The sequence below is a fragment of the Thunnus albacares genome, chromosome 9 (assembly GCF_914725855.1).
Source record: "Thunnus albacares chromosome 9, fThuAlb1.1, whole genome shotgun sequence".
Lineage (NCBI taxonomy): Eukaryota > Metazoa > Chordata > Actinopteri > Scombriformes > Scombridae > Thunnus > Thunnus albacares.
Genome location: NC_058114.1, coordinates 31,997,246 through 32,023,306, shown reverse-complemented (window position 1 = coordinate 32,023,306; position 26,061 = coordinate 31,997,246). Strand labels below are relative to the sequence as shown.

The 26,061-nt window shown below is 39.9% G+C and overlaps 1 protein-coding gene and 1 long non-coding RNA gene across 5 annotated transcripts in view; one reads left to right on the top strand and one right to left on the bottom strand.

Annotated features, from left to right (window-relative positions):
- LOC122988930 (spermatogenesis-associated protein 16-like) overlaps positions 1-19,589 on the bottom strand; it is a 116,569-nt gene extending 96,980 nt beyond the window's left edge. Inside the window, exons 1-3 of one of the 4 annotated variants that reach the window (XM_044361609.1) lie at positions 18,492-19,589; positions 16,771-17,383; positions 13,610-13,755 (exon numbers count right to left, since the gene is read on the bottom strand). In XM_044361609.1, coding sequence (XP_044217544.1) covers positions 13,610-13,755; positions 16,771-17,383; positions 18,492-18,643 — 911 coding nt within the window. In that variant the 5' untranslated portion in view covers positions 18,644-19,589. The other 3 variants (XM_044361607.1, XM_044361606.1, XM_044361608.1) reach the window with 3 other exon arrangements.
- LOC122988931 overlaps positions 1-26,061 on the top strand; it is a 160,822-nt gene that overhangs the window by 21,408 nt on the left and 113,353 nt on the right. The window lies entirely within an intron of this gene.

The window sequence follows — 26,061 nt, the reverse complement described above, 5'->3', positions numbered from 1 at the left end:
TCCAGCGTTGTCGTGATTGTGTGTTTGTGTGTTTTCTGCGGGTCAAACCGGGACCTCAGCAGAAGTTTGCTCAGAGCCCCAGGGAGGCCAAGCTCGCCACTGCTAGGAACTGACTGAACACGGTCTCTCTCCCCGTCTGCTCACAGCTAACAAGGCAGAGATGAAATAATGCCAACTTGTCGGAGAGGGAATAGATTGAGGGTGAGGGTAAAGGGAGGCTGATGTATTTGCAAATTTGACCGTCAGTATGAACACGACCGGAGCTTGTTTTGAAATCCATCCACTCAAAAACACCCCGACACACAAGTCTGATACTTCCTCCTTCGCTTTCGATTGGTGCTAGAGGGCGGAGGAGGGAGAAGGAACAGCTTTCAATATCATTTGGATAAAAAATATTTCCTAAGGGGCAGATTCAGTTGCTATTGGATTCCAGCGGAGAAGCGAATACATGGAGCATTATGGAAATGTGAGCCGGCAATAATAGTGTTCCTTCATCAAAAAGGCTCTGAGCTATCGTAGTAAACACACAACAAAAGCTCCACTCTGTCTATCAACTGAATACTAACTGGCTGTGCGCATGACATCCCTTCTGAGGAGGTTGAAATGCTCTGCTCATGGGCACGGTGGCAGCTGACAAGAAGTGGCAACTGACTCGCAGCTCACAGTTAAGCTCTTTATTTTCACTTTTCAAGCTACAGCACAAGCAGGAACTGTTTGCCTGCTACTCGTTCATCTGTTTAGTCATTTAGGTGTGAGGACTGGTTGTCTACTCCTGCTTTCATTCACCGTGTCATCATCTATGTGACTATTGACCTGTGTAGTGCCACTGTTGGTTTCACTGCCCACACTAGTATACATACTAGTGATTCTTCTTTTATTTACTACAGGAAGAATTTATGACAGGAATTATTATTATGACAGTTGGAGAAATGTGGTCTGTGTTTTCTTCCAGACAATACTCTTCAAATATTGTAGCTTATTGTAGGATCAAACTGCATCAAATAATCAAAATAAATTATATTACAATATTGTTACAATATAAATAATAATATACAAAGACATAATCTTGTGTTTGTTATGATTACTGTAACGTCTTCATTGTTGCATTCTAATTTGTCAGTGTAGTGATTTTGGTTACAATACTGGCTGCAACACTGCTTTGGCCCAGATAGTAGCATAGGACTTTATGGGTGTGTAGCTATGTGTCTCTATGTACATGTAAATATGACAAATGCATTTATACTCATGTGTGCATATTGGTCATTTATCAACAAATGTCCCCAACAATGTTAAAACCAAACCTATGCCTTTATCCTTGATATTCGTAGAGTTCGTAGAGATATTGTAGAGTTTTAGGCTTATCTGGGATTTACTCAGAAACATTGGTTTACAATTTGGACTTATTTCTATATACACAATAGACTGCATATAATAATTCTTCTCTACATAAATAATAAGGATACATAAGCATTTGCTTTTATCTGGAGATGAACTCTCTTAATGTCTCTTGTGTATTGGAAATATAAGCATTGGATCAGAGTACTTGGACCATATCTGAAGTAGATTTAGTTTCCCCATGAGACATGAACAGTTTCATATGTGAATAATAATATTTTCTTGGAACAGGACATTAGCAACCTAGCTACAAATATACCTTCATATTTTACACTGCACGAAAATTATATGAACAGGACAGCGCTTACCCAAAGTGTTTTTTCAGTGTATTATTTGACATGTTTTGGAGTATTATATCATGTTAAATGGATAAAACATGAGATTTAATAGAAGTTTTTAAGAAGTGAGAATAGCCCGCCTGCTTTGAATAAATACACTTTATGTCAGCCAAAAAGGCAAGCAGACTATTTAGCAAATAGCACAGTGGGTGTTTGCCAGCTTTACTCTACAGTGGTGGTGGTTTGTCATCTCATACTTAACTTAAGAGCTGCTTCTGAAAACCTTAATGGCTGCACTTCGCTGTATTGTCTTCTGTCTATTTCTGTAACTCTCTCAGCTTTCCTTTTCCAAGAGGAAAACAAACACACATGACAAAGCCTGACTGTCCACTTACGACTGCAACACACACACACACACACATAGATTTTTTTTTTTTTGAATTTTTCAAACACTTTTAATCTTCTTCTTAATAAACACATGCTGAGAAAATACCTCTCCAAACATCCTGAAGATCTTTTCTAACAGATGAAACGAGGAACATAGTCTACAGCAGTCCAGGAAACAGTGGAAAACAGTTTCTCTCTGAGTGCAAAAAGGGCAATTATCATTAACATTTGGATTTATAGTGGAAACAAAAGTATTGACAGACACAATCCGGTGTAAAACTCTCCGCTGTAAGTCGCCATTTGTACGGTAATCTCCACAGAGGCTTCACCTCATCACTCAGAGCTAAATGAGCTCTCCACAGAGCGTCAGCCCCACCACTCACTTTACTCTTGTTCAACACTTTGACCATCATTCTCTACATTGTTTTTTTCTGCCGAGATATTGAACCTATTTTCAAATGACTCGCTGAACTCTAACAGACACCTAGTACGCTTTTAAAATCAGGCACAATTTTCAGAACAGGAATGGGATCATCACCATCAGGGTGAACGTATCCATCACAGTATGCAACTAACAGGAATTGTTCTCATGGTGTTTCAGCTGATGTTTCCAGTTACTGAGCATGTGACTGATGAATCTGACAGATCTGACTCCCAAGTGAGAAACCAGAGCTGCTGCGTTATCCGGGTACAGTCCAGACATTTTAACCCATACACCACTGGCTCCTTTAAGAGCCAAAACAGTGAGTCACAACTCTCCAGAATCTGTGGAACATCCCCCACACTGTGAGCAAACCATGATAAAACCTTGGAAGATCATCCTGGTTGTGATTTCTCAAAATCCATGAAAGACAAAGAAACAGCCAGTCCCAAACCACCACACTGACCCAGTATGGTTTCAGCTATGGGTCTCCAGACCAGGTCTGTAGGACTAGTGAGAAATATCTGGATAAACTGCTGGCCAGAGTCAATGACCTCCTTCCTCTTTAGGCGAGAACAACACACTCTGTGGGATCCAGTGGAAGTGATCCCCGAAAAAGTTCACAATCATTGTTTGCACTTTGGCCAGCAGATTTGTTACATGACAAATGATGACATAACACAGATGATACCAAGTTGTTTATTATTAAAATAAAACCTTTAAAATACAGCTTGGGTAAAATCCATCTCCATTTTTTAATCTTCCTTCAACTTTTTCCAACATGTATTCCCAGTTTTTACAAATTAAAGATTCATTCCCAAGATACAGACCAAGATATTTAATCCTTGCTTTATTCCATGCTAGCCCACCGGGTAAAATTAGTTTCCTACTTAACCCATTGCCAACCATTAATGCTTCACTTTTTCCCCAGTTAACTCTTGCAGATGAGATCAAGCCAAAATTATTAACATTTTTAACTAAAACATCAATATTATGCTGCTTATTTACAAGAACAATGACACCATCAGCATAGGCAGACAATTTGAAGACATTTTTACAACCAGGGAGATGAATACCAGAGAGATCTGTCCTCAACCTGTGCAGGAGAGGCTCTATAGCCAGAGAGTATAACATGCCAGACAGGGAGCAGCCCTGTCTGATTCCCCTCTCAATTTTAAAAGGAGCACTCAAATACTGCTAATCTTTAGTACACTCTCAATGTCAATTTACAAGACCTGGATCTTGGCTATGAGACCAGAGTTGAACCCAAAAGCTTCTAATGTTTGCCACGGTCAAAAGCTCTTTCTTGATCTATAGAAATCAGACTAGCTCACAGCCCAGTGAGCTGGAGAGGTCCAAAATGTTCTGAATCAGAATAATGTTGTCAGATATCAGCCTGCTGGGTACACAGTAGGTCTGGTCAGTGAATGACCTGCTCCATCACTTTCCTCAGTCTAGTGGCCAACACCTTGGACAGAGGTTTATAGTCTGTACAAAGCAGAGCCCTGGCCTCCAGTTCTTAATTTCCTGCAAATCCGCCCTTTTTGGGGAGAAGGGTGAGAACCAGCCTCCTGCAGCTCAGAGGCAGCTGCCCCTTACTGCAGTTCTGCACTGGCCTCCACAGTAACCTTTGGTAGGCCCTCATGAAAAGACTGCATCACCTCTGGCTTCTCCTGAAACTCTCTTTTAAAAAGCTTCTCGTAGAAGGCGACACTGACGAATCTCACAGCAGACTCCTGCAGCAGCTGCCTAGTGTCAGACCGCAGGGAATGCATGAGCCTCTTCTGCCTATTTTTACGTTCCAGACAGAAGGAGAAGGGAGAAGGAGTGTCCACTTTAGAAACATGTTGAAATTGAGATTGGGCCAGAGCACCTTGAGAAGAAAAACTCAACAGCCTCTTTAATATGTTCTCTTTTTCCTGTGGAGTACAGCTCTAATATTTCTCTCTCCAGAGCTGTCATAAACCTGGCCATGTCTGTTGTTGCAGCGAACTGTACTCAGACCTGGTTTTTCTGTACTTGTTGCAAAAGAATTCAAAAGCATTCGTAAAAGCATTATCAGACAGAAGAGCCACATTAAAATGCCAGTAAGCACTGTTACATTTCACATTTTTTTTATAAAAATTGAACGCTGTACAAGAGAATATAACAACTGGAATTATGGAACAACCTTTGAGTACATTAACCTGCTGTTTGAAACAATAAAACCTATCAAGTCTTGCCACAGACATAGAATTATCTTTGCTGTAAATCTACGTGTGCTGTCATTTGTTCTGATAAAAATATGTCACACGACTCATACGTCTCAACTGACTCTCAACTCCTAGAAGCTGCACGTGGTTCCTGATGGTTTCTGTCTAAAACAAACATTTCTGTACAGTTAAAGTCACCATCTAGAAACAGATATTCCTCACTGCTGCCATTATTAATATCACTGTTCAACACATCCAAGAAAAATAATCTCTCTGTTCCTACAGTTGGAGCATAGACATTTACAAACACCATTTTTACTTTTTCAAATTCAGCTCATATTTTCAACAACCGACAGGAAAACAGGTAAAAAAAAATCCCTGGAAAATAAAACTCCACCACTGTTACTGCTCTTATGGCTTAAGAAAACCTCCCCACTCCATCCCTCTTCCATTCAGTTCAGTTATCAGCAATACTGTGGGTTTCCTGAAGAAAAGAACCTCTTTTTTTGCATTAATCAAACTATAAAGGGAAGCTCTTTTTACATCATCTCTTGCATCATTTATTGTTTTAAGAACCCAGCCTTATGTCACACATATTTGGGATAAAGTTGCCTGAAACACTTCATTGTCTCTGAAGTGACATGAACAACATAATCAAAGTCCTCAACTTTGAACCAGAAAGCCAAATTAAGCTCCTTGTCATTTTTTTTTTTTCCGAATCATGTGAACCTGTCATCTAGGAGACATGACGTGTCAAAAGAGGAGATTTGCAGCGGAGGGGGACACCAATTGTGTGTACCTGGCCACTTTTTCCAACATCGAATTTCTTATAAACGGGGGCAGATTAGAAATAATGATTTTCTTTGCAGGAATAACTAGTGATAATACAGGAGTGAAAGTAGCCTGAATCACAACTCCTCTTTCAAGCACTCGATTCATTTTTTTCAATGCTGTCAAGAAAGATCACGACAGAGCTGTTCATCCCTCAGGCAGATTTAACACTTCCATATCCCGCAACTTTACCCGCTGCTAGACCACACTCCTCCACTGAACAGCTGACCGCCGGCAAAAGTTTTATCACATGCTGGTGAGTCAGTTTGTCTAAATCAAAGTCACCACCTGCAGCCATGATGAGTGGCTCCACCGGTGGCCTCTACCACTGGAAAAAACAACAAAACTACTCTATCAAAACACTTATATTCAGAACAATAAAGCATAAACACATCAACACAGAGAAAAAGACAAAAAAAACAAGCAAAAAGAGTTAGAAAACTCAAACTCACACACTCCAAACGCTCACTCCCAGCATGCACTCTCAGAGAGAGAGAGGGGCTAAATTTCTTTGAATCATTTGCTCTACTTCAGGCTGACATAGAAGGCAAGAGCCACAGGAAGTTAAAATGAGTGAATGGGAGTGATGAGGAGGATGAGAAAGTTAGGAGAGGAAGATGAAGGAGGATGAAGAGGGCAGGACAACACAAAAGAGAAGAAGAGGAAAGGAGACTAAAAGAAGAGAGGATAACAGATGAAGATGAGGAAAAGATAGAGAAGTAGACGGTAGAGAGAAGAAAAAAAAACAAAAGGGAAGAATATGAGGATGCAGAAGTCAATTGAGGGTCGATGAAGAGCAGGGAGAGATGCAGGAACAGAAGAAGAAGAGTTAACAGGAGGGAGAGCTGAGGATATAGAGAGAAATGAGTGCGCTGCTGCTAATTGAGTGCTCTATCTGCAAGACAAGGTCAAGAAAACAATCTGAACTAACCAGCCACAACAGACACTTCCACCGTCTTTTTGTAGTTAGACCCTGCTTCATGCTCACAGTGGGAGCTGCCCAGTACAACCACAGAGCTGCACTAGTGCACTCTGGGTTCAGTGCCTTTCTGAAGGCACTTCAACAGTGGCTACTCAGGGAATGGAGAGTTGCTAATTGATTTTCCTCATTGCAAAGTTCCCATTAAGTTCAGGAGATATGACGCTTTTCAATCCCAGTTTTCTGACATCGTGTTTTTATGAACTGTACACAGACTAGGGACGTGCAAAAGGCCCAGTATTTGTATTTGTATCTGTATTTGTTGAGGCAGCAAAATTATTTGTATTTAAATAAAAGTTACGCTTTTAATTTTAGAAAATTAAAGTGTTACAATAAGTGTTCATGAATAAACTACCTTACGAACGAGGTCCCCCTAGACGACTCTGCTGCCTACTGAGCTAAAACTTTACTCATCACCTCATCACAGACCGACCTCAGATTTATTTATACACCCATAACACAGAGACAGCGCACTATGTAACGTGTAGGGAAGAACTTCAAAGGTGATTCTTGCTTTGCACTTTTCATTTATTGCCTATTTTTTACATCTTAACTTTGTGGAAAGGAGGTGGTATTTGACATGGTGTTTTTTTCTTCCTGTAAACAAATAATTTTTAAAATATTTGTATGAAACAAATATTTGTAAAAAAAACAAACAAAAAAAAAACACTATTTGTGCTTTGCCGAATAACGTATTTGTATTCAGGTACACCCCTAACACAGACAGGTGACAAATTTAAGGCAATATCTGAATATATGGATGGAGAAACAGAACAAAAGCAGGATGTGAGGGCTCACTGAATGGTTTGATGAGTATAAAAATGAATCATATCCGATTCATATGTTATGGCCTTCACAGTGACCACATCTCAACTCAACTGACAGACTCCAAAGTCTGCCTCTTTTATTAAATGCGCCAATCACAGCTAAGCACAAATCTCTCTGTTTTTGCTGCCTTGAGCCTAGAGTTATATTAAACTGTATGCTGTGACAAACTATAAAGACACTTTGAGGACGGTCAAAAGATGTGTCTGCTGATCAACTGGATGTTGTTTTTATTCCATTTCCTGGAACAAATCTAGTTCAGTTGTGCGGAAGAATTCACAGCTCAACATCAATACCATCACTACAATAATCACACTTGGGTCTGTTCAAAGTTACTATCAAAGTATATGTTGTCTGCATTCGCTAACATTCACTATAGTTAATATCCTGCCTGCAGTTAGCAATGTTTAAGTGTCAGTATTGGAGCTGGGAAGTTTGAGTGTTGTGTTGCCTCTGTACACCTGGGTACCAAACTTTTGACTTTTTCAGGTTTCTGAGTATGAAGGCAAGTCCAAAAGAGTGCAGCACATACTAATATGTGTTGCTAGATTGTTTTGACCTCATTTTCTTTATCTTACTTACTCTTTCTGAGCCAGACAGGTGTTACAGTTTCTCTTTTTCTTCCCACTCGTTTTCTGATTTTTACTTTTGTTTTGCATCATTTACATCAACACCACTGTAATAAACATTACTCCAATGCAAAATTCATACCCCAAACAATGCACAAATATCAAAATCATTCATGCTGTTCCCGAATATTCAAATTCAGAGCATTCCAATTATGTTTTCTTGTAAGCCAAGTATGGCCAAGCCCTGTTGCGTACATGCAAAGCTCTGCAGAGTGAAGTGATGTTGAGCATCTGGAGCAGCTGCTTCTGAGCTTAACCCCACACAAACTCAACCAGTTGGCATCAGAGCCACAGAGTTGTCTCATCCATCAAGAAAAACTTGAAATTCACTTGAAAGATGGCTTCACCAGACAATGGATGGAAGTAAATCTCACGACAAACTGCTTTATTGTCTGTTCTTTAACAGAGGAATCCAACCAGCAGAGCTTCTACAAATACATCCTGTGTAGAATGTGCTGTAACAGATATAACACATACAGCATGTGGAGAGTAGCATTCATTACATTTATGGTCAGGTCAGACAGCATGTTTGGTAAAAAGACTAACTGATGAGCATAGTGGAGCATTTAGCAGCTGAAGAATGTTGTAACATTAACACCCATGTCAATGTTTCCTTTTTTCGGTTCAGGTTTTGTTTTCAATGACAAATTTAACTGTCACTGTTCTGGCCCCATAGGTGCAGGGTAATGATAAAGAGTGGAGAAGGGTTCGGGTTTTTCAGTGTGTGTGAGTGTGTAAGTCGCCCTACAGTCTCAGAGATCAATCCACTCACTAAAGAGTCTGTTTTGTTTTCCCCACAACCCCAAACCAGTTCAGTTCAATCCAATTTCACAAACATAAAAGAAACACAACACAAAAGTCTTCTGCGGACATTATCAAAGCAACACAGTACATAAAATAAGCACAGCAGAAACATCAGATTGGTTGGACCACCATGTTTAACTATATATATTCAAACGTTACAGTTACGGCTGAAAATGACAACAGAAATAAACAAGTTTTCCAATTTCACATATCTCCACAATTCAAATCAACTGCCAGTTATCTACCTGGAAGTGACTGTTGTTGTTAGTGCAACGTTGTTAGTGTCACTACCCCTCTCCCCCTACTGTACAATTCCCCTGTGGGAGAGGTGGGTGTAATTTCTTTTGGCCCATTCATTATCCTAATCCATCCCATTATTTCTCATATTTTTTCATCTGTATTTTGGACTTCCTACCATGTTTGAATATTTGTCTTCAGCTGCTAATATATTGATTTCAACGAACTGGCACTTAAAAAAAGGCCTAGTTGTTTTAAGAGTGAGCACTTCTAGCTTAAAGTTGTGGCAAACTAAACTCACTTCCATTTTTATTTTATTTGTGTAGGAGCTGGAGCAGGCAGGTGTTAAGTATGTCTTATTGTATATGTGGTTTTATCCCATGGTTCCTACCATTATATTAGCCTCTTTCACACATGCAGTTCAAGCTGAATTTCACAGGTAATCTTCTGTGTCAGGGTGACTTGTGAGCAGCACACCGAGTTGTTATTCTACAAAAAAAATCTATTCTGTAGATATGTTGAATCTTCCTCTGTCAAACCCTAGTGAAACCCAGGTGGAATCTGCCTTTGATTATCACAAGCAAAAGATTCACGGGTCAAGCAGACGAGAAGTAGGTGAGAGTTTTCCAAATGTGCTTTCATGTAGAGCAAGTGAACCAATCACAAGAGACACCAAACTAGTCTGTTTGACTCTGCAGCTCTTACTGTGTGTGTGAATTCTCATTTTCTCAAATATAGGGATGGAAAACTGCTGGTTAGCTTCAGGCCAGCTGAGTGAATGTGAATATTAATGATTGGAGGAAGAAGGTAAACAGGTCATTCTCTGCTATTTTTCATTTGCTATTTTTAACAATAAATTATGTACTGTATTGCATTAAACACAACATCTCACCCTGTACCAATTCTGGTTGGTACAGGGTACTTTCTACATAGATATTAGCAGATAGTGCACTGACTAAATATTATAAACAGAGTAAATCACTAGTTTTAGTTTCTAGTAGTTTTAGTCTAATCAGTCGTAAAGCTTTAACTATTTGCTTGTCCAACACTTCATCTCATGCTGACTCTAAAACTAATGACCACATGCCTGCTAGCCTCAGCTGTATGCTAACCTTAGCATGCTTGCAACTGATGCCGAAAGACACTGTCCTCATTGATGGCTGCTTACGCTCGGAGAGACAGTCCACCAATCAGAATTAGTAAGAGGGATTAATAAGCTAGTGACCTAACTACATCATGAATGTATTAAAAGAGCTAGATACTACATCACCACTCAGTCTTGCTGAAAATTCATCCTTCTGGCAACTCCAAAAGAATCCCCTGAGGCCTGAAATGTATTTTCTTCATATACATAAAAGACACCTACTGAAAGGAAACATCAAACATGGTCCAATTATTGTTTTATATTTGTAACACTAATGTTGAAGTGCGATGGGCCACACAACGCGGAAGCAAACCCATTAGCAAGAAAACTTGTTTGGCTTAACTTTCATTCAAATGACAGTTCTTATAACAGGTTCATACACAACTGTACAGGTTGTTACAGAAATAACAACTCTTAAAGTGGCATATTTCTGTGATCAATGTGAAAAACTCTAAGTTAACTGCTCATTAGCAGAAGCTACTGCAACTTCTGGGTAGACCAAAAATAATGTGTAACATTACACACTCCTGATTGGTTAGGATCAAACAAAACATCCACAAAAATAAGATAATGTACACAATATCAGGCAAAATGCATGAAGTGAAACGAAATGGCCATTCAGTCTGATTATCAACATGCATGCAGGGACAAATCCACTGTATATCCAATCTGCAAGAAGTTTGGCTATTGACTGACTGAACGGAGGATTCATAGTAGATCAGGAGTACACTGTGTCTACATGGGCAGCATAGTAAAAGCAGATCATCAGCAGTGCAGCAGCAGCAACTTCAGTCCTCCATCAGTGTCGACACAGTACTGCATGTAGGTCACCTGATTTTTGCCAGTGGTCAGATACCAATACTGAATCAAAATAGTTATGTGCATAAAATATAAGGAAAAAAAGTTCAACAGATGAAGTTTAAAGAAACTTGAAACTTTGGGTTGTTACACAGAAGTTAAAAAGAATGGAGGAGAGAAAGAGAACAAAGTGACCAGGAGTCGATCAAATAATAATATATGCCCATGCTGTTTATCCTACTGTGCTATTCCCCAAGGAAATCTAATATAATTACAGTAAATGTTCTTCTGTTGGCCTAATATTCCATTCAGAATATTGAAGACCACATTTACTTGGCATTGTTGGGGATCGTTGATTTGCAATTAGAGCAGTCCAGATTATCATGGCATGGATTCAAATGTAGCAGATTTGTAAGCTAACAAGACCACGTAAAACCAAGTATATGGCTGGACCGTGTATGGTCAATGTGTGAAACTGTGGCCAGTTTGTTACAGGGATAGTCAGTAGTGTCAATAATGTGAGTCCCTGGACGTGTTCATCTGCAATTTTCTGTAGTGGTCCCAGTAATATTTGCTGGTAAAGTGTACTGAAGTAGCATCACATGACATGGTTAAGCTATGATTGAGTAAAAAAAAGGTTATAAATGCAGTTGCAAGAACATTATTTTCCAGTCATATCTTGGGATATTTGATTCGAAAGAGAATTTATTTTAATTTTAGTATTAATTATTCTAACTCCCCCTGCTCTTTCATCTGTTTCTATCTGTGGATGTGTCTCGTTTTTTACTCTACATTGAGTGTTTTATTTGTGGTGTTTTAACTGTGCGCTCTCCCTCAAACCTCTATGCGCCTTTTTCCTGCCTCCTTCTCAGTCGATGATCATGGAGGCTGCGTTTGAAATTGAATATGAAAGTTTTGACAGAATTGTGGGTGTAAATTCAGGAGGCACATCACCGCCCAGTTACAGTTAAATCAAGCGGCCTCAGAGCAGCCGTCCAACACTAAACTGATATAACAGCTACATGAGTTGCATGTTTTACCTGCAAGACTCGTGTTTTAATGCTGTTATTCATTGTTTGTGATGTGAAAACATCAAAAGGAATAAAAAGCTTGTGTCCTGGTATTAGTTCAGTTATAAAAAATCCAAACGCACTGCCGGCTGCTGACAGCGCTGTCAGCTGGACAGTCGATCACATTGGATGGTAGAGGAGAAGACAGTAGAGATGTTGGTACGCGTCTGTTTAAACGGGAGTTTAGCCAACTTCACTGTATTTAACACCAGAGCTGAGAGCGTCAGAGCTAGGAGCAGGAAACACAATCACTCTGTGTTGCACTGCTGTCCTCTGCTTCCATCATCTCGCGATAATTCATTTTGAAAGAGCAACAGCTAATGAGGAAACTCCAACTCACTCCAGTTGGCCGACCAATGGTGTAACTTCATCACTCACTGAGGCACTCAATTACTCAAACGGCAAACGGGGTTATAGGCCTGGTCTGTGGCTGGTCCAGCCAAACATTCATTCTCTGAACTCTACTCCAGCATAGTATAACAAAAATAGGTTTCAAGATAAGTAATGCTGTAACTTAAAATACTTAACAAACTTAAAAATAGTATCAGACCATTGTTTGCCTCTTTTTAGGTGGCAGGAGTGGAAATGAGTTATGGTTTCAGAATGATGAAGACAGTTGGAGAAGAATTAGATACAAAATAGGATGTAGGCTCTAGAGGATGTTTTTTTTCTGAGCAACTATCATGTTTTTCCTAAACGATGTATAGATTTTGAGGTATTCTATTATCTCAAATGGCTTGAAAAATAGTGCACATAGCTGCTGTAAGTGGGGAAAAAAAATCTCAATCTCTCTGCAATCTCTCAATCGCTGCATTCAGTGTGTAAACTACAATTATTGTCCTATTTGCAACCTTGTATTGTCTGATGGTGTGAACTCCATAACCAGGGGAATCTTTCACATTACTACCATCCATCTCACATTATATGAAGTAAGTCTAGCTGCTGCAGTTTGGGAAACAGCATGGCTTTTCTTCTGGCATCATGCTCAGACCAAACTTTTCCATTTTTTTTGCCCAACTGTTGTTCAGGATTTAAGCAAAGGTAATCTGCTGCCTCTTCATTTTTCATTCATCCAACAGTTTTGTTTTCCAGTGTGTAATGAGAATTATCTCCTCATGGGGCTGTGGCTGTAATCTCTAATTCTTGTTATTTTGTTATTTTCCTCTTGCTGTAGCACCCCTTAGGACAATAAATGAAATTTCTATAAATAATAATAATAATAATAAATGTCCTACATTTTGTCTAATAACAATTCAGTTAAGTTAATGGAAGAATCAACACAGACAAACAAACAGAGGCAAAGACATAACCAGTGCACTTGTTGTGAATTGATGGCAAGAGCAAAACAAAACGAATAAAACAAAAACAAAATTGGATTATAATAGTTGAATGTATTTGTTTGGGAGGATTAATAAGACAAATTACCATCTAGATTTTCATTCTCTTGAGCAACACAGGGAGAATATGTGTGACAATCAGTGTAACTACTGGGGACCCGTTTTCTCTTTTTCAAAGAGAGTTACAGTCAGCCAGATGTCTTTGACAAGTTAAGCTGTATTTATGTGTGTGTGTGTGTGTGTGTGTGTGTGTGTGTTCAGGGGTACGTTGAGGCTTCTGACCTGTGCGCGTGTTCGAGGGCCAGCTGGGGCTTCTTCATCCTCAGGTAGCAGACCACCAGCCTCGCCTGGATGTAGCTGATCACAAGGTCGATGTCCTCAGGGTCTGCGCACTGCATGTCGTTCAACACATGGCCTTTAGAGATGAGCTAGAGCGAGGAAGAGTGCAAAGAAGAACTCACAAGAACTCTAATATAGTAATAATGGGAGGAAAAGTTTGGTGTTAAATATGTTTTAGCAGTAGTGGTATACTTTCAGACATATAAAGCATACCAAATATTTAAGAAAGAGAGATTACAGAAATGGCATCAGGTCGAATGATCAGTTGGACTCAACATACTTTCCTTCAGCCTATTAATGAAGCAGAAACAATGGCTGAGTTTAAACAGTGAGTGACGGTGCAGAATGAGAACAAAAGTCTGGGTTTTAACAAGATAAGCAGCATTATAACTGCTTAATACAGCATTCACTTTAAGCCATCTAAATAAGGGCTGCTGCTATCATCGGTGGTGGCTTTGTCTTGTCTTTTGAAGCCTTAATGGAGCGTGGCCATCAGAATGTCTGACTGATGTCAGCATATGGTGAATTTAAAGACACAGGAGTAAATGTTTCCGTATGAAAGATTTGCCTCACACTGCGTTTTAAAGTGAGACTGTGTATTGTAACTGAACAGTGGCCACAAGAGGTGATTACACAGTAATGGTACTTTCTCAATATACATTCTTGGCTGTACTTGTAGTCTTGCGGTGTTAATCACGGCCAAAGGACCGTCCTGATTCAAAGACCACATTTTGCCAGGAACAGTCTGAAGTGCTCTTGCTCCTCTCATTATATCAGGGATGCTTTGGGAGCCGAGTTGTGTGAATTTGTAGTAAGTGCCTCAGCTTACATTTGGCATCAACCAGCAGCGAAGATGGATGACAGCCAAACCCACAACTATAAGGAGTTCAACCCGAACGTGTGTGTGTGTTTTCAGACAATGTAAAGACGACGGCAGCCGAGCCACTGAGGTCAGGCATCGAAATTCATGATGGTTTAACTTTTTCAACTTGCGACCACAACTCACTGTGTGATGACAGCAACCACAGAAACCACTGTGAGGGAATCGCATTTGAGAAACAATACAAGAGCTGATTTTACTGGTGGACTATCAGAGGTGGATCGCAGCAGCCTGTGGTGTAGTGTGCAGGCGGCTGCGATCACGATGGCAACAGCTCGCTGTGTGAAAGCACCTTTAATGCTGGGGACAAGCTACTGAAAATGGCTTCACAGACTGATCCAATTGGACACCACACATACACATCACTTCAATTCCTGCCAGCCTGTTTGCAAGGCAAAAAGATTTGTACTGACAATTGTCTGACTGCCATAAAAGACTGGATGGCTAACAACTTCAACAATTAAACGCAGATAAGACTGAGGTCCTTATCATTGCTTCAGATAGTTGCTCAATGTATTGGGTCCCTTTGTTCAGCAGTCCAATCTAATCTTAGAAATGTTGTCTTGTTTTCACATATAGAGTCCTGCATGGTCAGGCACCTGTGTACATGTTCCATCCTTATATTACCAGTAGGTCACTTAAGTATTCAGACCAGGGCTTACTAGTTGTCCCTCATGCTTGACTGAAAACAAAAGGTGATTGTGCCTTTGAAGTTGTGGTTCTGACACTGTGGAATGCTCTTCCTATAGACATACAATCCATAAGCAGACATACGCAGCTGAAGACTCATTTATTCAAACTGGCCTTTGTCTCGCCTTGTGCCGTCTAGTGTTTGTAATTTTGTGTGTTTTTAATGTTTTCCTGTTGCTTAGACTTGATTGTTTGTTTTCTTTCTTTACTCTTTGTGACTTTGCTCTGTGAAAGGTGCTATACTAAAACTTTTTTGCTTACTTGCAGATGTAGGCTATATACAGTATATGGAATGTGTCCGGCCACTCTTAGCCAGTGGTGAAAGAAGTATTCAGATCATTTACTGAAGTAAAAGTACTTATACAGCAATGTAAAAATAATCCATTACAAGTAAAAGTCCTGCATGAAAAATATGACTTGAGTAAAAGTACTTAAGTATTATGAGCTTGATGTAGTTAAAGTATTGCAGTAAAAGTGTGTTGTGGTTTGGTCCCTCTGACTGATATATTATTATATATGACATCATTAGATTATTAATAGTGAAACATCAGTGTTAGAGCAGCATGTTACTGTTGTAGCTGCTGGAGGTGGAGCTAGTTTACACTACTTTATATACAGTTAGCTAGTTTAGTCCAGTGGTTCCCAACCTAGGGGTCGGGCCCCTCCAAAGGGTCAGCAGATAAATCTGAGGGGTGGTGAGATGATTAATGGGAGAGGAAAGAAGAAAAAACAAAGTTCCGACACACAAATCTGTTTTCAGTTTTTTGACTTTTTCTCTAATCTTTGATTTTTGTTGAAATATTGGATCATTTGAACATTTATTGAAATGAAAGCATGTGAGAAGTTTAGAGGGAAAAATCACTATTTGGTGGAGCTGTTAACAACTCATAGACATGTGAAATGTGACCCCGACTACACACTGTTTTTTATAAGACGTCAAAAGCCAAAAAGGTTGGAAACCACTGGTTTCATCTTTAACAATGTGTTGTATTTTAAAAGCTTGTTATATTATCCATTGTGTCAAATCTTCATCTGAAAAGTAACTAAAGCTGTCAAATAAATGTAGTGGAGTAGAAAGTACAATATTTCCCTCTGAATGTAGTGGAGTGGAAGTATAAAGTAGTATCACATGGAAATACTCATGTAAAGTACAAATACCTCAAAATTGTACTGAAGCACAGTATTTGAGTAAATGTACTTAGTTACTTTCCACCACTGCCCCTGGCTCATTACGCCTGCTCAAGTTTGGGCCATAAGCCACATCCTCTTGGGTGCAGTCATATTTTGCAGCCATATGTTCTCGTCTGTTTCAGTATGGGGCATAAAACAGCAGATAAGGCACAACAGTTCTCAGCAGCGGGTTAAAGGGGGAAGGGGAGCAATGAGCAGAGAGCAGCAACCAGTAAATTGTGATGTTGCTTTTCTTTCCCCTGGCTAGAGGTGCATGAATAAAAACTCAACAAAAATAACAATAAATCAACAATAATAGCAGTTTTACAGAGGTTTTGGGGAGTGTGTATGGATGTAGCCGTACCTGCAGGGCAGTATTGAGGGAGCCAACAGACAATGTGTATGTCTTTGTGCTGCAGTAGAAGTCGGCGTCTCGCAACAATGCAAACAGCCCTCGGTCAATTGGAGGCAGAAAGCTCAGATTAGGTCCATGCCTTTGATCCCTTGATTTATGGACCTGACTCACTGACAGGGAGGAAGAAAAAGAAGAAGAAGCAGTGTGGGAGGGAAGAGAGGCTGGGAGAGAGTTGGAGGGGTACAAGGACTTGCTGAAGGCAGGTAGCATCTCCATCCCAAAGGCCAAACTGTTTTCCACATTCAGGAGTCTCTTCACGGAGATCCACTGGCGAGGAGGGGAGGTGAGTTTACTCCTGCCGGGAGTGCGCTTATTTTGCTTCCCTCCTTTGTCATCGTCTATAGGCTCTTTCTTTACATCCTTTCTTTCTTGGATGACGTTGGTCCGCTTCTTCAACCTTTTAACCTCTTGTTCTGTGCTGTCAGTCTCAACAGAAGTGGTGGGTGATGCTGGGCAGAACTTGGCCCTTTGATCTGTCTCTGGATCTGCTGTCCTCTTGTGGCGTCTCATTTTTTGGTCAACTTCTAGGTTGGTATTTTCAGTGCTTCTATCCTTTATGGAACTAAGGGGGTGGAAGCCATATCATGAAGTCAGATGAAATGAATTGACAACATCATGAATCACTGAATAACCAAGAGGAGTTTCAAGGGCCCTGAAATGCATGCCAAACTTTTATATTTATTTTTTAAATTAGGCTTTGTAAGTACCTATAAACACACTTAGAGCAACATTAGCATTAATTAAGTGTGTTCATGACCATCTGGGGAATGTAAGTCTAATATTCTCTCTTCTTTTAGCTCCGTTTTGATCTTCACTAACTCCTGACAAAATTGTCTGTCTCTTCAGCTGCTAAATGCTCCACTATGTTCACCAGCTAATCACTCACTTTGTCTGTCTGTTGCATTGGTGCTGGGCAGCTAGTGTACAGTGGGTTTATCAGAGCCTTTTCAGAGTTTACTGCTGCGTAAAACAAGGTGGAAGATAGTTTGGAGCCATAAAACCAAAAACTTGCTAAAAGAGGCTAAAAACCTCCTTAGAGCTGAAGGTTTCTACAGAGTTGGTCATAATCCTCTTGGGATTAATCACAACAAGCGACCACTTTCACAATACACATAGTCATTTGATCCATTGTCAATACAAAAATATGGCCAAGGCATTGTAACACGTTATATTTTGATAAGTCTTGATAATTATGAAATAACTTAATACGAAATCATTACAATTTCTGCACAGTTAAAAAAAGAACATTTTGTTACATTTGGACAACTCATGAAATAATCATAAGATGAGTTTTCTATCAATTACTACAAGGCCCAAAGTGGGATGATTCAGATGGCTAGATGTGTTTTATAGCTAACTGGATAAACAGATATTGAAGTTAAATACAGTAAAGCACAGTCAAAGTTGTTCTTGATTCTGTAGTGAACTTTCGTCATTCATCAGCTAGCTACGTCTGAAATGCTTTTAACAGCAAAGCATTCCTATAACCTCCGTCAGTTTAACTGCAGTTCATCCCCTGAAACGGTAAACTACAGTACTACCCCATTCATTCTGAGTAAACTGACACTACTGTGAATCGTGATTAGTGAAAAAAAAAAAGAAAGCATCACCTTTTAGACATTGACACAACACATCACTTTTGTCCTTAAATGATTAGAAAATATTCTCACCTCTGCGTTGCTTTCTTTTCACTTGAGACAATTTTGAAAAATATAATTTGGCTCCAACCTTGTTTATAGAAAAACATTCCAAAGTTCATTGTGTTCTTTTCAATGATGCCTTTGAGTTCTCCTGGAAACAACCAGTTACTTACAGTTTGCATGTCATGTTCAACATATTATATAATGATGCTCCACACATTTATCTTGATCAAGACTTTATTTATTATTTTCTTCTTTGTGAGTATTTTTAGACTCCTACTGTCAAATGTTAAACCATTCACTCATGGTGTTAGTCCACTGAATTCAAAGCCAAACTGGCAGTTACAACAAGTCATCCAGATTAAACAACAAAATAGGTTGTTGGTCCATTCACTTCAGAATGATACTTGAAAGCGTTTGCTCATCTGACGCCCTTATCGGCAGTAATAGGCAGTTTACAGACATGTAACACATATGTTAAGATTTTGTTAATTTTTTACACAGAACATACAACCAATTTGATAGATGTCTCCTTAGAAACATTTTAATTATCCACAGTCAAATGCCTGCCATGTGAAATAACCTAATCCCAAATGAGAGTGAGAATGGTTTCACCAAGCTTGCCAAGCCCCTGAGGAAAGCTTCCACTGTTAGAGCTGAGGCCTTTTGAGTGGACACAGCATAAAGTACAGAGAAATGTCTGGGAGTATTGTCTAAATGCATGCATGTACTAAAATTAGTGTATATATTCTAGCTAGACAGGCAGGCAGGTGTTCTTTAAATTAATGGCAGGACTCCAACTTCATATTTGCATGTCTCTGCCACTCTCTTATTTAGTGAGTGAACTCTGGTGTGCTCCACTAATCTTTAATGGCCTAACAGTCTCTGTAATAGCAACAGAGTGGAGATGGCCAGGTGGGACGGCAGCAGCTGCCTGTTTATACAGGACACAGTATAATGAGGCCCACGCAGGCAACCGCAGAGACTGTACACCTCGACAACAGCTTAGCGACAGATGTTGAGCATGCTCTCTGAGGGTAGCCTCAGCCCGCAGGAGTGGGGGGATGGAAGGAATGATGAATGGATGATTGAGACTGAGGTAAGACGAGGCAAGAGAGCCAGACTGTCGGTCTTTGATGTCTGGTTTGGACAGGTGAAGGTGATGGAGGAGAGGCGGGATGGATGACTTTAAGAGTGTGTCAAGGGAGGTGAGGATAGAGACATACAGAATGTATACAAGGTTTGTCAAACTAAAGACCTTATAAGACCTTCCGATATCTGTTAAGATGGATAGTGTAGCTGAAATACACAAAAAAGAAAACAACTTGAGTCAACATTAAGCTGTGTGAGTCTGCATTATTTGATGTATTTCACAATAGAAACAAAAATCACCAATAAACCATTACACTTTAAATGTGCTGTTTTTCTTGCTTCCAAAGTTAGAATGGCACTATGAATGTGTATAACACACCCAGTTGCCAGTTTGTTAGGTGCACCCACATAAAAATAAAGTCTATAATACAACAGTCCTGCAATAAATCTCCCCTTCATCAAGGTTCTAATGTTTAGTTTTTGTTGAAATGGTTTTAAACTTAATGCTTTATTCAGAGGCTGCAGTTTGTGATGCTGTTGAATTGCATTTGCTTATATTCTGAGGGGTATTTTTACACTCAGTGATGTAAATGGCGTGGATGAAAAATTAGAAACATCTGTTTGTATAACATCATACAATTCAACAGTAACACAAACAACAGCCTCCAAAATGACTATAAAGTTGAATGAACAACTTTAGAAAACAATTTCTAGAACATGACATGAGCTGAACATGACACCTTACAGTATATAACAGTATGGTGATTTCAGGACAGTTGTATTGACTGTATTTGAGTTTCAGCTTGGTGTATCTAATAAACTGTTTGGGCCCATACAGCATGGCCATTGAGCGGGCTGACTAACTACAGAAGACTCATTGTTATTGGACATGATGCCTAAAATTCTGATCATACAAAGAGTAATTTCCGAGTGTTTGTGATGTTCAAACTGATTTTACAGAAGTTTATTTTGGAATGACAGGGGTTAAAGTTGTTTTTTTTCCAACTAGTGATCTTCACGTGATTCTGCAATACTGAATGTGGCCACTTCACCAAAATCACCTCACGGCCAAGTGCTATTCCTTGAGGCATGCACTGGTTTCTGCCACTATGTCTTTTTTCAAACTGCCAATGGAAGGTGCCAATATTGGAAATGTTTTAATTGTACAAGTAAGTGGCTTTAATTTATAGTTTTCCTCCTGTTGGTTGCCTGGCAACCTCACAGTGACAAGAGGCTGAGAAGTCACTGCTCTTGGCTGTTATTCAACAAGAACAATTCCAGAGTGTAAACCGCACATTGTCTTTTATTTTTAACACTTCTGTTTCTGTACAGATGAAATAAACAAGATACGTCATGTGAATTACTGATCTTTAAAGGTCTTGGTAGGTAGATTTTTTTATCTTTGGACACAGCCAGGCTAGCTATTTCCCCTGGCTTCCAGTCTTTATGCTAAGCTGGGCTAATTGCTTCCTGGCTCCAACTCCATTCTCAACACACAAATGTCTGCAAAAGAAAAAACAACAATAACACACACACACAAAACAAATATGTGTATTTCCCAAAAGATGATAATTGATAGCCTATGATTCAGACTTTCACGACCTGTACACATTTGGCTGCGAACCATCCCAGTGCCTTCTTGGAGGTCACATTGTGTTGAAGCCAACAGAACCACATCATCTGCAAAAAGCAGAAAAGCAATCCTGACATCCCCAAACCAGACACTCTCTTCCCCCTGACTGCGCCTTGAGATTATGAAAATCACAAACCGAATCGGTGACAAGGGAGAACACTGGCAGAGCCCAACACCTATTGAGAACAAGTCTGACTTACTGCCAAGAATGTGGAAACAGCTCTCACTGCGGTTATATAAGGACAAAATGGCTCGCAGCAACGGTCCCAGTACCCCATACTCCCCTAACATTGCTCACAAGGTTCCCTGAGGGATACGGTCGTAAGCCTTCTCCAAGTCCACAAAGCACAAATTACACTGATTTCATAATTCTGAGGTTTTACAGTGATTTTCCTTCATTTCTCAACTAAAGGACACTAGCTAACACAACTCTCAGGCTTTGCAGTTAATCACAGATTAAGATTCCAGATTATCAAAACTCACTCAGTTGAAGAAAAATACCAGCTTGGTTAGTTGGCACAAGTAGCCGTAGCAAAGTAGCAAAACAGCATCTCTTGTTCAATGTGCCATCATGGATGACTCTTACATAAGCTTGATTAGCTAAATTGCATCTTTTAATCTCTTACCAGCCCTCCTCCCTTTTCCTTCTCACTTCCCATTTGTCCGTTCATCAATGCCCATTTCAGTTCGATGACTTGGTCGTTATCAGTTTTCCAGAAGTGTGAGGTCTAAGCAGAGCTTAGACAAAAATGAAGCTTAGTGAAAGTTTAGTCAGGAAGATCTTTTGCATGCTCACTTATAATTTCCTTATTGTCATTCCCCTGGGCTTCAATTAAGACATCAGCTGGTCACATCTAACCAATAGCACAGTGACACACCTTCTATGTCAGCCTATCTTATTGCGGCTGTCTTTTTGAATACTTTTTCTCCCTCTCTGCCTTAGTGCTTTCATGGTGCTGTTTTGCACACTCCATGGAGGGATTTATGTTGCTGCTGCTCAGGACTGATGTCCCTCGATTCAAAATCTCCCTGTTGAGTCTAAGCGCCAAAGACTTTTCACAACACTTAATCATCAATATCATCTGTATAATAAACAGTTCCTTCTGCTTCATACACTCGTCTCTCTGGATTGAAATGACATTCTTGGTAAATTGTCTTTTCCCCCGGTAGATCTGGTGATGGTTGGAGGACAACGGCCGTAAGAGCCAAAATGTGTATTAAGTCTGTGTTATTTATTATTTATTTAGGCTGTACATATTATTTACCTGTTTACTTGTATGGCGGCAGGAACAGAGACAAAGTGGGTTAGTGGGGCCCCAATATTTTCTGTTGACCGTCACGTCATATCACATCAGGTACAATAGTCGTGTTTAACTACTCCAGTGCCACAACTGCTTGTCAGTCTTTTTTGTTTTCATTAATAAACACCATAAAACGTTATCTGGACTTCAGTATGGATTCGTGTGAACACATCATAGTTTCGAGCCTACCTAGCCTCTCAGCAGCTTTTTCATTGATAGTAGTCGCTACAATGGCTAATGTTGAGCCTAAAAGCCTGCTGTTGTATGAATCATTTTCTAGTGCTTTTGGTGTTGATATATAGTTCCCTGAGTGGCAGTCACTTGGAAATAGCAATATTTGTCATTGCCTTTGAGTGTGTGTGTTTGAAGGTAGTGTGTATTTTGAGGGTGAGAGATTGTGTGTGTCTGCTGTCTTTCTTAAGACTGTTGAGTGACAGCCTTTTTGCTGACAATAGTTTGCCAGAGACAGAAAAGGGAGAGAGAGATGGAGACGCAAGCAAAGAGAGAGGAGTAAAGAAGCACACAAAGATAGTTACCATTTCCAGCATGTGGCAAGTGATTTTCTTTTGCATTTACTCCAATTTTCTCCAATTTTCTTCCCATTTTGCCTAGTGCTATTTCCAACCATATGCCACAGTCCAGCAGATTAGCTGGTTTGGTTTTATTTTTGTCCAGACAACATCAGTTTCAGTCGACACAGAAACTGCTGGTAGCGGATGCTAGGAGGTCGGGGTGGATCATTTTGCGAAATGTTGCGGTTTAGGGTTGAAGAGTAAACTTCAAGTTGACCACAACATTTACTAAACTTAACCACGTACTGTGAGTGCCATAACAAAACCACAGAAATATTTAATCATGCTTGAGCTGCCAAAATATAGTAGGAAAACAAATTCAATAATTAGCAGATATGTTAATTATCAACATTTGGGGACTTAGCAAATATGTCTATTAAACAAACGACCTGTGCGACATTACGTTTCTTTTACATACAGTAGTATAAAGTATCAGTTGTATCTCAAACTAGTAGTATACAAATACAATATGAAGGAGACAGGGTTGGATGATCAAAGAAACATGCTGACCTAAGAGTTTATTTCTGTAAGCTGACTTGACCACAGCTGCTCTCTCTGGGAAGCCGACAGCAAACTCAAACTTTAGTTTTAACGTTATCAGATGAAGAGAAATCCTTACCCTTCCCTGGTCCTACTAACGTCTTTGTCCGCCTTCATGGCAGAGTTTACAGCTCTGATCGGCCTGATCTCCGGCTGTGCAGCCTTCAGCCGCAGTGAAGAGTTGCGTTTCTCCAAAAGTTGACTGGTTCAACTTTCCGGCTGCAGTCCAGTGCAAAACGCCCGCAGCCGAAATGCACTACCCCCATTCAAATGAATGGACTGGCGTTTTCGCCGCACCATCTGATTTGGTCTGAATACAGCCTAAGACACCTGAATAACAACGCTGTGCAAACTTTACCTAAACCATGCATGCAGATTCTGCAGTCAGTGATTGTTCATACCCACATAATTTCATTTTAAAATTATTCTCAAAAACCCAAAGACTGAGCAAAGAGAGCTTTAAGGGTGCTGGTAAGTTGCATCTTTCACTCAAACATAAAGACATGTAAACATAAGAGTAGCTTCAATAAAAGGTGGGAACAGAAGATACTAAATACTGTCAAAAAGTATGGATGTTGACGAATAAGATTATTTTAATAAGTTAAAATAGCATGTGAAACATGTTACGGGGACATGATGTGAGCTGTTTTTGATATTTTAAACAATATCTGGTAAGGAGATTGTATCCAATTGCATCAACTCACCCTTTCTTTGATATGCAATAAAACACAGAAATCTTTGGATGGAAGCAGTTTGTGCTAGAGAGACCGTCAGAGTGTTAGTGTGGATGGGTGAATGTGTGCCTGTGTGTGCATGTATAACTGAGTGAAAGCTGTATTTAGTAGCACAAAACACAGGAAGCCCGGCTGCCTTCATGCAGGCAGGAACAGAAAGACGAGCAACGGAGGAGAGAGTGAGAAAGTGTGAGGGCGGGGAGGGAAGGAGAAGGCAGACGACGAGGAGTCAAAGAAGTTGAATTCGCAGCATGGTAGAGAAAAAGAGAGGAATAGAAAGTGAGAGAGCTAGTGGCAGGGCAGCGGACGATGGTAGTAGGCGGAAACACTCACACAGCTCTTTGTTGTTTCTCTGTTGCATATAAATAGCTGTTTGTATTTGTTTCATACATTCGGTTTGCCTCTTGTTTTAGCCGCAGGGTAGGTGGGTAGTACTGGCAGTAGCTCTGAAAACGTGTGTGTGTGTGTGTGTGTGTTGTTTTCCTTTTTGTGCAAACCAATTTAATTTTCAGATGTCAGAAGCAAATTCATCTTGGCCAGTACATCCTAAAGGGGAAGTACAGGACTTGGATTTAAGTGAGGTTTACCATTAACCCAGGTAGCCAAAATAGCTCGGCCCAACAGACCCAAGCCAGACTCATTATAGGGGTACTTCAGAAAGTACTGAAAGATCAAAGAAGATGAACTGAACTTCAGCAAAGTCTGAGGGCTCACATTTAAAGGACTGGTCTGTCTAAAAACAGCAGTCAGGTGTCTATATGAACAGTGTAAGAGGTTTTCCTCACTGTAATCATTCCTCCTGTTCATACTGAATATTAAAAAATCCTTCAAATGTGCTTTCAATGTAAGTGATGGGTGGCGCCCACACAGTTATTTAGTGCAAAATTGACCCAGAATCCGAATGTGAATAGAGTTGAGTTGCAGATTTTGTTATCAGTTTTCTCAATAGCACAACCTTAAGCTTCCACAGGTAGCAGAACTTTAAGTGTGGTGATTGGATGTTTCTTGCTGACATGCGCTCCTGAGGGGTCACAAGATAATGAAAGATGCCCTGTGGAGTTTTCTTGTGAACAAAAATAAACAAATCTAAAGTTCTGTTTGCATTCAGTGCTACTCATCAGCATGTATTGTGTGTATCCTCAAGGTCTCACAAAAGTGTTGAATGCATTTCCTTCCTCATAAAATATTTGGAAACAATTTTTTAAAGTAATTTCCTGCATTGTTTATATGCATATTTACTAGCTTGCATTCATCTTCATCACTGCCTTTATTGGAGCATTTTGTTTCTTGGTGTGTGAAAGTGCTCCAGCTGTGACCAAACATCACCAGTGTAGAAAATGATTGGGCTGTTTTAATTCAGAGCCCTCAGAATACCTCCTCACACTTTGCAGCTCCACTGTTAAATACCCAGTTTGTAGTCACCAAGCTGAAACCCAGATATCATTATTCTGATGATATCATCATGGGTTATTTTATCAGACTTCGGAAAGCTCCTCCAGAGCCGGGGAAGACTTGAATAATACTAAAAATGACAATTTAACTGATCTCAGGGTGTGAACTTTGTGGAGTTTGCCTTTAATGACACACCAAAATCACCCATGTGACATGCCAAGTTCATGCCATGTCAGATTTATCAGAATTATGAGTTTCACAATCTTCACATGACCAACTCAGTACAACGATATTAATAATGTGATCTTGCAAGGGGAATCTGTCCCATTGCTACCC